At 43.6% G+C, this 15887-nt stretch overlaps 1 protein-coding gene across 1 annotated transcript; it reads left to right on the top strand.

The window, feature by feature from the left end:
- The first annotated feature begins 2055 nt into the window (after positions 1-2055).
- LOC124698563 (SPX domain-containing protein 5-like) lies at positions 2056-3178 on the top strand. Its single transcript, XM_047231048.1, has 2 exons — positions 2056-2488; positions 2592-3178. The coding sequence occupies exons 1-2, from the start codon at positions 2258-2260 to the stop codon at positions 3111-3113; spliced, it is 753 nt and encodes a 250-aa protein (XP_047087004.1). The 5' UTR covers positions 2056-2257; the 3' UTR covers positions 3114-3178.
- The last annotated feature ends 12709 nt before the right edge of the window (positions 3179-15887 follow it).

A 15887-nucleotide genomic window follows, 5' to 3' on the forward strand; every position in this document is an offset into this window, starting at 1 on the left:
TTCATTGAACTTCATCTTTATGCATTGAAGTTCTCTTCACTACCCTGTTTGTGGTTTAAAAAACAAAAAGATAAGGGACTTCTTGATTAAGAAGATTCTAATATCGCATGATTACGGAAAGCACAGGGCTGCAACGTCATCCCTACTTAAAATCTATACAAAACAAATAGTACCAAAGTTTATTTGATTGCATCAGACAAAAAACAAATGATTCTTACAAGATGTCTGGATTGATCAATAACTTATTGCAGATGAATCCTAAGGAAAATTATTGTCGAATTTGATCATACAAATAAAACAACTCGCGGCTAAAAAATTCTAACAACTCCAATCCTATAAAATAATATATGAAAACCATTTCAATTGAAGACACACCCTAACTTGTAATTAAAATGGTTGAGTTGGATTCTCTATGTTCATGTGTAATCCTCCTAAGTTATAATTTAGACAATTGACTTTATATCTCCTAGGACGTAAATAGCCATTCTTTTTATTAAATTGTCTCCAACCAAGCTGAGTTTAAGTGCTTGGCAGATAATTTATATCCGACAATGGTTGGAGGTAACTAAATATAGGTGAAAGGACATCTTTCAACTTACTTGGATTTCGTGTCAATGGCATACGGTTAAGGGCACTAACAGTTGTATCGAGGCACATGTGTAGTGGAAGTGCCTACAAGGGTGAAAGGCTCACAATTGTGGAGGCCCAAATTGGAAAAGAGCAAAGAATACGAGGTGTATGAGAAGTTTGTCTTTATTTCTCTATGTCTAGTAGCTTTTTTCACATTGAGTCATATCGACATCATACTATGAAGAGGGGATCAATGAAATGCTCGCGAGGAAGGGAAACCATGAGTGTCACGAGAAGCCCGACTTCTATCCAGGGTACACATTGGAGAAAGTGTAAAATTCAAATTGATGTTTAGAGGTTTCAGACATTGATCCAAAGTTGGGAATTTTGCCCTTAGATACCCTGGAGAGATGTCTAAAGTTAGCATCGAGAGCTACAGGGGAACTCCACTTCCCTAAGTGTCCTTTTCTATGTGAGCTAATATATATACCAATCTTTCCATGCCGGGAGGAGGACTTTCACATCTCGCACTTCCAACATTGTTTTGATCTATAGCCTCTCCCCTTTGCCCCAAGCATAAATCTCATAATGAAAATAAATGTTTGAGCCTAGCTATAATATCCAACCGAGCAAATTTTGACCCCCTCCTAGAATTTCGTAGCCCCTTCCGTTGGAGTTGTGGGAAATTCCAGATAATTGGAAGCACTCGGTAGCATCCAATTTATGAAGAACGAAGATCGCCAAAAGATCTACGCTTGGTTGTTAACCTAGGACTTTGTGGCCAATATTCAAGGAGAAGAAGGTTAGGCATCTGTGGCCGAGGCAACTTTGCATCCAAGCCTCTCCTAAAAAAAAGGAAGAGCATGGGATCCTCCAATGATTTAAATTTTGGAAATATATATATCATCGTCTTCATGTCTTTTTTGTTATTATGTCGTGTTTATTATGTCAGTGGTAACCCTATCTTTGTTGTTGTTGCCATTTAGAATTGCTAGAGTGACACGTTATATAGGATTGTTTCATGTAAATTTGCATTTTAGCGAACCTTTTAACTAAAATCAACAATTTCATTAATATTTGCCCATTCACTTCACACCCTTACATCGAAGGTGAGATCGTTTATCCTTCAAGAGAAAATTAGGATTAGAGTTCATGAGATAAAATCACATGTTTTGGAAGGGAAAAGAAATCTAGTAAAGTTCAGAAACATTGAAGCAATTAGGAATGAAAAAAGTATCAGTTTTTTTTTTTGGAAGCAACATATATCAATGTAAAAAATTTCTTTTCGTAGCAACATAAAGATATTGAACTAGTTCATCTAGTCTCATGGCAAACTCCCTAGTCCCTCCTCTAAACACCCCACTTCCCAATGGTTGGGAAACGCGCTGTGAAGAAACACTCCATTTTGCTTTAAAAAAAATGGTTAACACACGCGATCTTCCCCATACTGTGCCCATCTTGGTCACGCGCATAGTATTAGCAGCATATGCTCCCACATATTCCACCTCCAAATCCCTTTCTTTGCTGGATCCCCTGCTCTAACACCTAACCCCGCCGCACGCTTCGACTTGCTTGCCTGCCTATATTACTCTGCGCCTCAACGATCGATCTTATGGCTTCACTAATTCTCCCTGCGTAGACACTAGACAGCACAGCAGTTACAGACGCATTACCTACATAGGCGACGATGAAGTTCGGTAAGCGGCTGAAGAAGCAGATCGAGGAGAGCCTGCCGGAGTGGCGCGGCCAGTTCCTAAGCTACAAGGAGCTCAAGCGCCGCGTCAACGCCGTCCCCTCTCCGTCTCTCGCTGCCGCTGCCACCGCCGAGGCCGAGTTCCTCGCCCTCCTCGACGCCGAGGTCGATAAGTTCAACGCCTTCTTCCTCGAGCAGGAGGAGGAGTTCATCATCAGGCAGAGGGTACGCGCGCGTTCGTCGCACCGGCATGCATGCGTGTCTTCAAACTAACAGAGCATCTACCGGCGTTGTGCAAGCCTCTCATTGTTGTTTCCCGTGGGCGCAGGAACTGCAGGAGAGGATCGAGTGGGCGGCCGCTGCGAAGGCGGCGGCGCCGGAGGTCGAGCACGCGGCTGAGATCGCCCGCCTGCGGAGGGAGGTGGTCGACTTCCACGGCGAGATGGTGCTGCTCCTCAACTACAGCAGCATCAACTACACGGGCCTGGCCAAGATCCTCAAGAAGTACGACAAGCGCACCGGCGGCGTGCTCCGGCTGCCAGTCATCGCCAACGTGCTGCAGCAGCCCTTCTTCACCACGGAGCTCATTTCCAAGCTCGTCAAGGACTGCGAGGCCATGATGGAGGCCGTCTTCCCGCTCCCGCCGCAGCAGCTGGTGGAGCGTAAGACTCTCGCCGTCGCAGAGCAGAGCATCTTCCGCAACACCGTTGCCGCGCTCCTCACCATGCAGGAGGTGCGCAGCGGCAGCTCCACCTACGGCCACTTCTCCATGCCGCCCATGTCCCCAATGGCGGATTCCGACTGGCTGCTCCAGTCCTTCCAGCCGCCCTCGCCATTGATCCCCACGTAGTGACTGACGATCAACTCGCACATAATTAAAGCAATGTGTAATTTCCTTTGTCAGGAAATGCTCAAAGAAGTATGCAAATGTGTAATTGCCTGACTGCCTGCTTGTAATACTATTTCATTTTTTTCTCTTACACCAGTAGCTAGTAGGACTTAATAATGTATTTACCATGTGAAATCAACACCCATATGTGTAATTTTTTTTGGCTGCATATAACTACTTTCTTCTCTTAATTTGACATTCCCCTTCACTGAAGTAGTAAACATTGTACTCTCCTCGATCCAAAATGTAAAGTACTTGAGCCTTTTATCTTTCAAACATTTCTAATTTGACACCATCTATATAAAAACATCTAGAGTATCATACTAGATTTATCATGAAATAGCTTCTATAATTCGTACATAAATAAATGGTCAAAGTGTCACTCTTTCTTCCGAGAGAGTCAAAGTATATTCTTAAGGGCAGTGTTAACGTCTTAAAAACTTTACACTATCTAGTACATATAGACACCAGAGAAGAAAGGGACACATTCATAAATTGTTAGTACTACTACAGATAAAAAAATAATAAAGAACTCCATTTGGGAGTGCCCCGGGGCATAACATCAGGTGATTTTTTTGACTGCAAGGCTTATGCAGAGGATAGTGAGTAGATATTGATCGGCAAAATTTACCCCTGGGGACAAGCAGAAGCACATCAATTTTGATGTACCGTCTGTTTCAGTATCCATCAACCATAGTACTCTTTTCAGAAAGAAAAAAACATACTACTACTAGAAGTTAAAACTGAGTTGTGACTTCCCAGTGAGTCAAAAGCTATCAGGAAGAAGAAAGAGACACACTGAGACGACGATAGGCAGTTAGGCACCATGACGATGTGTAGTGTTGAAGTGGTCATACTATTTCAGATAAGTCAACTCATCATTCAGAATTCTTTCAGCTCTGCAACTATACACCAATGCTTGATGACAAACGCGACAACCAATGCATCACGACTTACATGAAGAAAATTTTGTGCCAAAGGGCAAGCAAGAAGATGATTCTTTCAGCCGAGCGAATATACCGCGGTGGGCTGCAGGAGTTGTGGGCTGCTACAAAGTACACATGACATCAAGATCGACGTTGAAAAACTGGCTATCATTTTTCAAGATGCCATCAGTCTCCCATTCATAAGAGCATCTCCACTCGTCCCCCCGACGAGGCCCCCGGCGAGCGTTTTTTCCATCCGGACGGCGTAATTCGGCCCAGTCGCGCCCCCGGTTCCTCGTTTTCGTCCGGATTTGGGCCTAAATCCATCCGGCGATCCCACGACATCCCCGGCCCCCGGGGAGCGCTCGGGGACTCCGGACGAGTGAAAAGCGGGGAAGGGCCCGATCTGTCGGTGACTCGACGCACGAACCCCACCGCCACGTCGCTCAAAATCTCCCCCACCCCTCGTATCTCTCTCGCCGCCGGCACCACCCCGCCGGCTTGTTGCCCAGATTGCGCCGCCACTCCTTCCCCACCTGCCTATATCCCGCCGTGTTTGGACGACGGTCTATCCGGCTGCTCTTCCGCCGGCCTGTTTTCCGGCCTGCTTGCTCGTCGTCGCTCGCGGCTCGGGTTGCCTCGACCACGCCCGTCGGGTGTTCGTCCATTTGCCTCGCCGGCCATGGACTCGGACGAAGAGGAGGAGCAGATGTTCGTCGAGCTTATGCAAGAAGAGATGGCAGCAGCCGCCCAAGACGAGGAGCACATGATGATCCTTGGTTGCTTGGCAAGCATGTACGGCGGACCGGCAACTCGTCGGCGTGGTGGGTCGGCACGAGGTCGCCGGAAGTGCAAGCCGAGACAGCGAATGGAGGGCTACCGCATGTTGTACGCCGACTACTTCGCCGACAATCCATTGCACGGTGAGAGTGTTTTCCGGCGTCGCTTCAGGATGAGCAGAAAGCTATTTCTGGAAATTGTGTATGCCATCCGCCACTTTGATCCCTACTTCAGATGCAAGGCGGATTGCACTGGTTTGGTTGGATTTTCGTCACTGCAGAAGTGCACAGTGGCTATGAGGATGCTGGCGTATGGAGCTCCCGGTGATACTGCAGATGACTATCTTCGCATGGCGGAGTCCACCGCCCTTGATTGTTTCTACCGGTTCTGCAGGGACGTCATAGCAGTGTTCGGGGACTATTACTTGAGATCACCCACTGTCGAAGACACTCAGAGGATCCTTGCAACAAATGAAGCTAGAGGTTTTCCAGGGATGCTTGGAAGCATTGACTGCATGCATTGGCAATGGAAGAACTGTCCGTTTGCGTGGCAGGGAATGTACAAGGGTCACAAAAAAGGCTGCACTCGTGATACTTGAAGCAGTGGCTACCCATGATCTTTGGATTTGGCACTCTTTCTTTGGTATGCCTGGATCCAACAATGACATCAACGTCCTAAACTGCTCCCCGGTCTTTTCCAAGCTTGTTGAGGGTCATGCTCCCCGGTGGACTATGTGATCAATGGTCGGCACTACAACAAAGGATACTACCTTGCAGACGGTATCTATCCAAAGTGGGCAACATTTGTGAAGACGATCTCCAATCCTAGCACCCCCAAACTTTGCGAGTTTGTCAAGAAACAAGAAGCTTGCCGAAAAGACGTCGAGCGAGCATTTGGTGTCCTACAGCAGAGATTTGCTGTCGTCCGGTTCCCCGCTATGACTTGGTCCAAAGATCAGATGTGGGAGGTGATGAACTGCTGTGTGTGCCTACACAACATGATTATTGAAGATGAGCGAAAGCATCCGGTTCCTCTGGCTGAGCAAGAAGCACCATATGAGAGAGAGGGTCCTCTTGCACAGCCTAATCACCAGGTGCCTCCATCATGGGCCGCCTTCATTGCTATGCGCCAGGAGATTCGAGACTCTACAATGCACCAGCTGCTGCAAGATGATCTGGTGGAGCACATATGGAGGCTCCGAGGCAACGCCAACGCCGACGCCAACTAGTCTGTCTTAATTTGTTTGAAAAATTGTGAAATTGTGTGCTTCATTTGTTTCAGCACTTGTTAAACATTGTACTGTTATCGCCGAATTTGTTTCAGCAATTCTCGTCCTTTTGTTTGCCGAACTTGTTAAATTTTATGTTGAATTTGTTTGAAATATGTCAAATGGTCGAGGTTGGGGGTTTCCTGCCGGGGGGACGGCTGGAACTTCGGCGCTCCCCACGCCAAATCTTCATCCAATCCGGACGAAAATTTCGCTGGATTTGGGCGTGGGGAGCGCCAACGAGTGGGGATGCTCTAACCATTCAAGACTTTTCAGATCACATATCAATTCCTTTCTTCGCTTTCTTGTTTGGAAGATGACAAGAATATTCTTCAGAAGGAGATAGCCAGCAGGCGGGTGACTGGACTGGATGGACAAGTTGCTGCTCTAAATAATTCATGAACACCGGATATTCCTTCCAAAATGCTGAATTCTTATGTAGCATTGAATGCAGAGTCGAGTCCGTAATAAGATGGCAATTGTGGAGTTCCATATGGAGAAACTGATTGATATGATAGGTCTAACTAAACAAATGCCGGGCTGATACTGTCGGTTGTCGATTTCGAGATGGTGGCTATCTGAATGACTCTTGATCATCACAAAAGTCACCTTGTTAAACGTAAGATAAACTATAGTATGCAGCTATACTTGTCCCCTTCCATCAGATTGGCAGCACTTCTGTAATCATCTCACAATTAGCTTCGCCAAATGAAAAGGTGAATAGAAGGTGTATGGCCTATGTCACCAAACATCGACGTGAGCCGTAGCATATCCCTGTTCTTAGTCCGATATGCTAAACCTTTCTGCCGCACCCAGACAGATGTAAGCATGGGCGGTAGGGCATTATGTTAATGCAGAGTTACAGGTGTCTCCATCTTATCGTAATCTTGCTTTTGCGCAAAGCAGCAAATGACATCGGACATATGCGGCGACGCTGAGTATTGAACAGCCTAAATCTTGCTCCACTAGTGTACATGGTAAACAATGCGCAACGGCCATTTGGGAAGAAAGAACTGGTTAGGCTGATTCCAGAGTGTGTGGTCTTTTATTTAACAGGGAATAGTCGGAAAAATCCCTAATGCAGCTCGTGTTGTTTTGGAGGAAAATAGGAAAGAAAACAAAGTGTGTTCACGTTTTACCCAGAGTTATATATTTATGACACGAATTATCTCATCTAGTGAAAAATTCATCTCGATTACCCCTTCACAAACTTTGGACCTCCTTTTCCAATGCATGTCCGTTGGGCAAGGTATGAGGTGATGATTGAGGCTAGACATGACTGTCGATGATGCCTTCTAATATTTATAATTTTGGGTGTGCCACATTGATCTAACAAATGTTGGTTTTATCTAGCAAAAACGGCAGATGTTAAAATGGGGGTAATACCATGCTCAAAAATTCCCAATGGGATTGACAAAAGAAAAAACAAACTCGATGGAGTATTTTGATAGAATTTTACCTAAATGGAATAATATGTGTCACAAATATAAACGAGGTAAAAGTCAAATTCACTAAAAAAACAAAAGATGCTATATCTCGAAGAAAAAATAGTGCAAAGTTTGGGGGGCCAATCTTGAAAGCCTTACCATGCTTCATCTTGGCACCGTGTCCAGTCATGGTCATTTCCCACATCCCGTAAACATGGCTTGACCAAGCGTGGCACACTGCAGTGTTCATAATGGACGGGGTCAAAATGATGATCTACAAGTCGTTATGCGAACATGGTTTGTTTAACTGGCAATGTCCATGTCAAAACCCTGCGTGTGGTAATTGTACATTCCGCATTTACCAATATTGGACATATGCAGCGGCATAGAATAGCGTGCCCCTTCCCCCCTTGTGGATCGGTGCATGATGACCCACAAGTATAGGGGATCGCAACAGTCTTTGAGGGAAGTAAAACCCAAATTTATTGATTCGACACAAGAGGAGGTAAAGAATACTTATAAGCCTTAACAACTGAGTTGTCAATTCAGCTGCACCTGGAAAAGCACTAGTAACAGGGGTGATGTGAAAGCAGCAGTAATATGGGAGCAATAGTAAAAGTAACACAGCAGCAGTAGCAGTAATATGAGAGCAATGGCACCAGAAAATAGTTGATACTACTTCCAATGTCATGTAGAACGAGTATATGATGATGAAAGATGGACCGGGGTTCCCAGTTATCTACACTAGTGGTAACTCTCCAATAACAAGTGTTGGGTGAACAAATTACAGTTGGGCAATTGATAGGATTGAAATAGCATTAAGACAGAACATCAAGATTATTAATCATGTAGACATGTTTTCCATATATAGTCATACGTGCTTGCAATGAGAAACTTGCATAACATCTTTTGTCCTACCAGCCGGTGGCAGCCGGGCCTCTAGGGAATCTACGGGAAATTAAGGTACTCCTTTTAATAGAGCACCGGAGCAAAGCATTAACACTCCGTGAAAACATGTGATCCTCATATCTAAGCCTTCCCCTCCAGTTATCCCAGTTGTTGTCACTCTGGGGCCTCGGGTTCCGGACATAGACATGTGCAAACAACTTGTAGATACAATCTAAGCAATAAGTATAGAGCTTAAATCTAAGATCATGCCACTCGGGCCCTAGTGACAAGCATTAAACACAACAAGATTGCAGCAACAATAACTTCACAAACTTTATAGATAGACTAATCATAATGTAACAATCCATCGGATCCCAACAAACACAACACCGATTACATCAGATGAATCTCAATCATGTAAGGCAGCTCATGAGATCATTGTATTGAAGTACATGGGGGAGAGAATACCAACTAGCTACAGCTAGAACCCGTAGTCCATGGGGGAACTACTCACGGAGCATGATGGAGGCGGTGGCGTTGATGGGGATGACTTCCGGGGGCACTTCCCCGTCCCGGCGGCGTCCCGGAACAGAGATTCTGTCCCCCGAATTGGAGTTTCGCGATGGCGGCGGCGCCCCTGGAGTCTTTCTGGAGTTTCGTCAATCCGTGTCGAGGATTTAGGTCAGGACGGCTTAAATAGGCGAAGAGTCGGAGTCGGAAGGGCCACGGGGCCCCTCACGTAGGGGGCCCCCCCTAGGCCGCGCCGCCACCATGTGTGGGGCCCCCAGGGCTCCCCTCTGGTCCCACTCTGGCTCTCTGGAAGCTTCCGGGAAAAATAAGGTTCTGGGCGTTGATTTCGTCCAATTCCGAGAATATTTCCTTACTAGGATTTCTGAAACCAAAAACAGCAGAAAACGAGAACTGGCACTTCGGCATCTCGTCAATAGGTTAGTTCCGGAAAACGCATAAAATCATCATAAAGTGTGAACAAAACATGTAGGTATTTTCATAAAACAAGCATGGAACATCAGAAATTATAGATACGTTGGAGACGTATCAGCATCCCCAAGCTTAGTTCCTGCTCGCCCTCGAGTAGGTAAACGATAAAAAGAATAATTTCTGAAGTGACATGCTACTTACATAATCTTGATCATACTATTGTAAAGCATATGAGATGAATGCAGTGACTCAAGGCAATGATCTATAGTTGCTAACAAATAGATAACATATAGCAAAACTTTTCATGAATAGTACTTTGAAGACAAGCATCAAAAGTCTTGCATAAGAGTTAACTCATAAAGCAATAAATTCAAAGTAAAGGCATTGAAGCAACACAAAGGAAGATATAAGTTTCAGCGGTTGCTTTCAACTTTCAACATGCATATCTCATGGATAATTGTCAACACAAAGTAGAATAATAAGTGCAATAAGCAAGTATGTAAGAATCAATGCACAGTTGACACAAGTGTTTGCTTCTAAGATGGAAGGAAGTAGGTAAACTGACTCAACATAAAGTAAAAGAAAGGCCCTTCGCAGAGGGAAGCAGGGATTAAATCATGTGCTAGAGCTTTTTAAGTTTTAAAATCATATAGAGAGCATAAAAGTAAAGTTTTGAGAGGTGCTTGTTGTTGTCAACGAATGGTAGCGGGTACTCTAACTACCTTATCAACCAGACTTTCAAGAGGGGCTCCCATGAAGGATGTTATCTCTACCAGCAAGGTAGATCATCCCTCTTCTCTTTTGTTAACACATGTATTTTAGTTTCATTATTTATGGATGACACTCCTCCCAACTTTTTGCTTACACAAGCCATGGCTAACCGAATCCTCGGGTGCCTTCCAACATTCACATATCATCAAGGAGTCTCTATTTGCAAAATTAAGTTGCTTACTGATAGATCAGGGCAAAACACGTGAAGAGAATTATTAATGCAAGTTAATTAATTGGGTCTGGGAACCCCATTGCCAGCTCTTTTTGCAAAATTATTGGATAAGCGGATGTGCCTCTAATCCATTATAAAAGTCTGTCAGGAGTAAATGACAAGATTGAAAGATAAACACCACATACTTCCTCATGAGCTATAAAACATCAACACAAATTGAGAAGCATTTTGAAGGTTTAAAGGTAGCACATGAAGTATTTACTTGGAATGGCAGGAAATACCACATAGTAGGTAGATATGGTGGACACAAATGGCATAGGTTTTGGCTCAAGGTTTTGGATGCACGAGAAGCATTTCCTCTCCGTACAAGGCTTTGGGCTAGCAAGGTTGTTTGAAGCAAACACAAGTATGAACCGGTACAGCAAAAATTACATAAGAACATATTGCAAGCATTATAAAACTCTACACTGTCTTCCTTGTTGCTCAAACACTTTTACCAGAAAATATCTGGACCTTAGAGAGACCAATCATGCAAACCAGTTTCAACAAGCTCTACGGTATTTCTCCACTAATAGGTTTAAACTACATGATGCAAGAAAAACATGATCTACTTGAGAGCTCAAAACAATTGCCAAGTATCAAATTATCCAAGACAGTATGAGGCATTTTCTGTTTCCAACCAAATAGCAATAAATGCAATAGCTTCCAACTTTTGTCATTGAACATTAAAAGTAAAACGAAGAACGCAAGTGTTCATATGAAAAAGCGGAGCGTGTATCTCTCCCACACAAGGATTGCTAGGATCCGAATTTATTCAAACATAAACAAAAATAAAAACACACAGACGCTCCAAGTAAAGCACATAAGATGTGACCGAATAAAAATATAGTTTCAATAGAAGAAACTTGATAAGTTGATGAAGAAGGGGATGCCTTGGGCATCCCCAAGCTTAGACGCTTGAGTCTTTCTTGAAATATGCAGGGATGAACCACGGGGGCATCCCCAAGCTTAGACTTTTCACTCTTCTTGATCATATATCATCCTCCTCTCTTGACCCTTGAAAACTTCCTTCACACCAAACTTCTCATAAACTTCATTAGAGGGGTTAGTACTCAAAAAAAAACTTTAATCCACTTTAGTCCTGTAGTGACACATTGCAAGAACTCAATAAAACATTAGCTACAGCTCTCCACGTCTAGAAAGCCTCACTTAAAGTCCACAAGAGACAATGCAAAAAACAGAGACAGAATCTGCCAAAACAGAACAGCCAGTAAAGACGGATTTTTAAGAGGTACTTGCGTTGCTCAAATCAGAAAACTCAAAGTTGCGTACATATCCGAGGATCACTCACGTAAATTGGCAGATTTTTCTGAGTTACCTACAGAGAATCCTATCCAAATTCGTGACAGCAAGAAATATGTTTCTGCGCAGAAATCCAAATCTAGCATCAACCTTCTATTAGAGACTTCACTTGGCACAACATTGCAATAAAATAAAGATAAGGAGAGGTTGCTACAGTAGTAACAACTTCCAAGACACAACAAAACAGTAGCAAAATAAAAACATGGGTTATCTCCCAAGAAGTTCTTCCTTTACAGCCATTAAGATAGGCTCAGCAATTTTAATGATGCTCACATAAGGATGAGAGTTGAAGCAAAAGAGAGCATCAAAAAGCAAGTTCAAAACACATTTAAGTCTAACCCACTTCCTATGCATAGGAATCTTGTACACAAATAAATTCATGAAGAACAAAGTGACAAGCATAGAAAGATAGAACAAGAGTAACTTCAAAAGTTTCAGCATATAGAAAGGTGTTTTAGTACCATGCAAATTTCTACAACCATATTTTCCTCTCTCATAATAATTTTCAGTACCTTCATGGATAAACTCAACAATATAACTATCACATAAAGCATGTTTTTCATGATCCATAAACACATAATTTTTATCAAGCTCAAAAATAATAGGATCAAAACTTTCAAACTCACTTTTATCAATAATATAACAAGATGATTGATCAATCTCAAAAGATATGGGACTCTGATGACGCGTAAAGCACACGCCCGTTGGGAACCCCAAGTGGAAGGTGTGATGCGTACAGCAGCAAGTTTCCCTCAGTAAGAAACCAAGGTTTATCAAACCAGTAGGAGCCAAGAAGCACGTTGAAGGTTGATGGTGGCGGAGTGTAGTGCGGCGCAACACCAGGGATTCCGGCGCCAACGTGGAACCTGCACAACACAATCACAGAACTTTGCCCCAACGTAACATTGAGGTTGTCAATCTCACCGGCTTGCTGTAAACAAAGGATTAGATGTATAGTGTGGATGATGATGTTTGTTTGCGAAGAACAGTAAAGAACAATTGCAGCAGATTGTATTTCAGATGTAAAGAATAGGACCGGGGTCCACAGTTCACTAGCGGTGTCTCTCCCATAAGATAGCGGATGTTGGGTGAACAAATTACAGTTGGGCAATTGACAAATAAAGAAGGCATAACAATGCACATACATATATCATGATGAGTACTATGAGATTTAATCAGGGCATTACGACAAAGTACATAGACCGCTATCCAGCATGCATCTATGCCTAAAAAGTCCACCTTCAGGTTATCATCCGAACCCCTTCCAGTATTAAGTTGTAAACAACAGACAATTGCATTAAGTATGGTGCGTAATATAATCAACACAAATATCCTTAGACAAAGCATCGATGTTTTATCCCTAGTAGCAACAGCACAACCTTAGAACTTTCTGTCACTGTCCCAGATTTAATGGAGGCATGAACCCACTATCGAGCATAAATACTCCCTCTTGGAGTTACAAGTATCAACTTGGCCAGAGCCTCTACTAGCAACGGAGAGCATGCAAGAACATAAATAACATATATGATAGATTGATAATCAACTTGACATAGTATTCAATATTCATCGGATCCCAACAAACACAACATGAAGGATTACAGATAGATGATTTTGATCATGATAGGCAGCTCACAAGATCTAACATGATAGCACAATGAGGAGAAGACAACCATCTAGCTACTGCTATGGACCCATAGTCCAGGGGTGAACTACTCACACATCGATCCGGAGGCGATCATGGCGATGAAGAGACCTCCGGGAGATGATTCCCCTCTCCGGCAGGGTGCCGGAGGCGATCTCCTGAATCCCCCGAGATGGGATTGGCGGCGGCGGCGTCTCAGTAAGGTTTTTCGTATTGTGGCTCTCGGTACTGGGGGTTTCGCGACGCAGGCTTTAAGTAGGCGGAAGGGCAGGTCAAGAGGCGCCACGGGGGGCCCACACAACAGGGCCGCGCGGGCCCCTTGCTGGTCGCGCCGCCCTGTTGTGGCGGCGCCTCGTGGCCCCACTTCGTGACTCCTTCGGTCTTCTGGAAGCTTCGTGCAAAAATAGGACCCTGGGCGTTGATTTCGTCCAATTCCGAGAATATTTCCTTACTAGGATTTCTCAAACCAAAAACAGCAGAAAACAGCAACTGGCTCTTCGGCATCTCGTCAATAGGTTAGTGCCGGAAAATGCATAATAATGACATATAATGTGTATAAAACATGTGAGTATCATCAATAAAGTAGCATGGAACATAAGAAATTATAGATACGTTTGGGACGTATCAGACTCATAGATAAAGTCAAGACCTCTCCAATCTCATTTTCATTAGTAGTACAATTAATATTATCAAGTAACATAGGACCATCATCTAGAGATTTATCATAAACATTTGCCAAGCAAAACTCTTTAGTACCATGCATATCGACATCATGCACAAACAAAGCATTATCATAAGATTTATTAAAATAGCATGGATTATCATAGATAACAGTAGCATAATTATTCTCACAAGTTTTACTCATAGGGAATATTTCAAGAAAATCCACGGGAACATAACATTCATCCTCCTTTGGTAAGCATGGAGGACAATCAAATAGTATAAGAGATAAAGAGTTACTCTCATTAGAAGGTTGGCATGGGTAGCTAATCCATTCTTCCTCCTTTTGTTCATCACTCTCCTCTTCTTTTTCATCCAATGAGCTTTCAGGTTCATCAATTTCCTCCTCTTTTTCATCCAATGAGCTTTCAGGTTCATCAATTTCTTCTTCCACTAGTTCCTGCAAATTGTGAGTGCATACTTGTGCATTAATGAGTCTCTCTTTATAATCAATGATATAAGGATTATCACTGTAGCTTTCTATGCAAAAATTAAGGATAGAAGAGACATAATCTTTAAGGTCCTTACAAACAACACAAGTTTCATAATTTTTAGACATGAAGGATTCTGTTTCAAAAGCTCCCATAAATAAGACAAATTGTTCTACCTCTTCGAACCCAAAATGAATATAGCTATTCCAATTATAGTTCTTAATTAAAACTTCCTCACTAAAGCCACATTGAAATTTAAGATGTTTAGTATCCTGTTTAGAGCAACAGTTTATATCATGGCGTTTAAGCAAGATTTTAGCAATTGTATTCAATTTTTCTATCACAGCACTCATAACTTTTCCCGTTCTTGATTCTCTATAATTATTATATAATGCTATAAGCTCCAAATAGGTTGTAGGTTCTCCCATAATAGCAGTTTTTAATTTTTAGGTTGTCGAGGGTGCACCTCGGCAATGCCCTCCGATAGGGACTTAGGGTTGATGGAATCCTGCAGGCTGACACGAGACATCGGTACACAGACAAGCGGGGAGAGCGATTTACCCAGGTTCGGGGCCCTCGATGAGGTAAAACCCTTACGTCCTGCCTGTCTGTTCTTGATTATGATGAAAACAGGTTACAATGGGATGCCGAATAGTTCGGCTGTAATCTCGTCGAGATGCTAGTTGCTAGGGTAACCTAGTTCTAAGCTCCTGCTGGCTAATACTGCTAAGGTTGATTGTGTCCCTCGATAGCCCCTCTCCTGGCCTTTATATAGGTGGCCAGGTCCCGAGAGATCTAATCGAGTACGAGTAGGTTTACAGTAGATCTATCTCCAATCTTTCCTGGTTCGGCTTCCTCCGCGTCTTGTACGCACCGCCCTAGTGGCCCATCTTGCCGTCGGGTTCCTTCATGGGCCTCCTGTTGGACCACGTAGGGTAGAGAAACATTGGTTATCCGAAGGGTAATGCCCACGTCAGTAGCCCCCGAGTGTCTAGCCGAACATAATTCGGGTAGAGACTAGAGCATGTCTTCTTCCGAAGTCCTTCTCCTCGATCATTCTTGCGTTTCTTTTATCTTCTATTTTCTATCAGGTGCGCGTCAGCGCTTCCCGACGGGAGTAGCCCCCGAGTCTAGGTACGGATGCTTGCTATCCGTGCGTAGACTCAAGTTGTACCACTCGAACATTTTCTTCTGCCGAAGCTTTTTCCTGCGGGTCTTTGTAGTCCATCCGATACATTTTCTTTATGCAAGGGATAACGAATAACGTGCCCAACTTATGTTGGTTAACTGCCGATGGCGAAACAACGTTACCCTAGCGCTCCAGATGGAAGTAGCCCCCGAGTCTGGGCACGGGCGCTTATGTCCGGGTGCAGACTCGAGTCAAGTTTTCCTTCGAACCTTTATTCTATC

This window comes from Lolium rigidum, chromosome 3 (genome assembly GCF_022539505.1).
Source record: "Lolium rigidum isolate FL_2022 chromosome 3, APGP_CSIRO_Lrig_0.1, whole genome shotgun sequence".
Lineage (NCBI taxonomy): Eukaryota > Viridiplantae > Streptophyta > Magnoliopsida > Poales > Poaceae > Lolium > Lolium rigidum.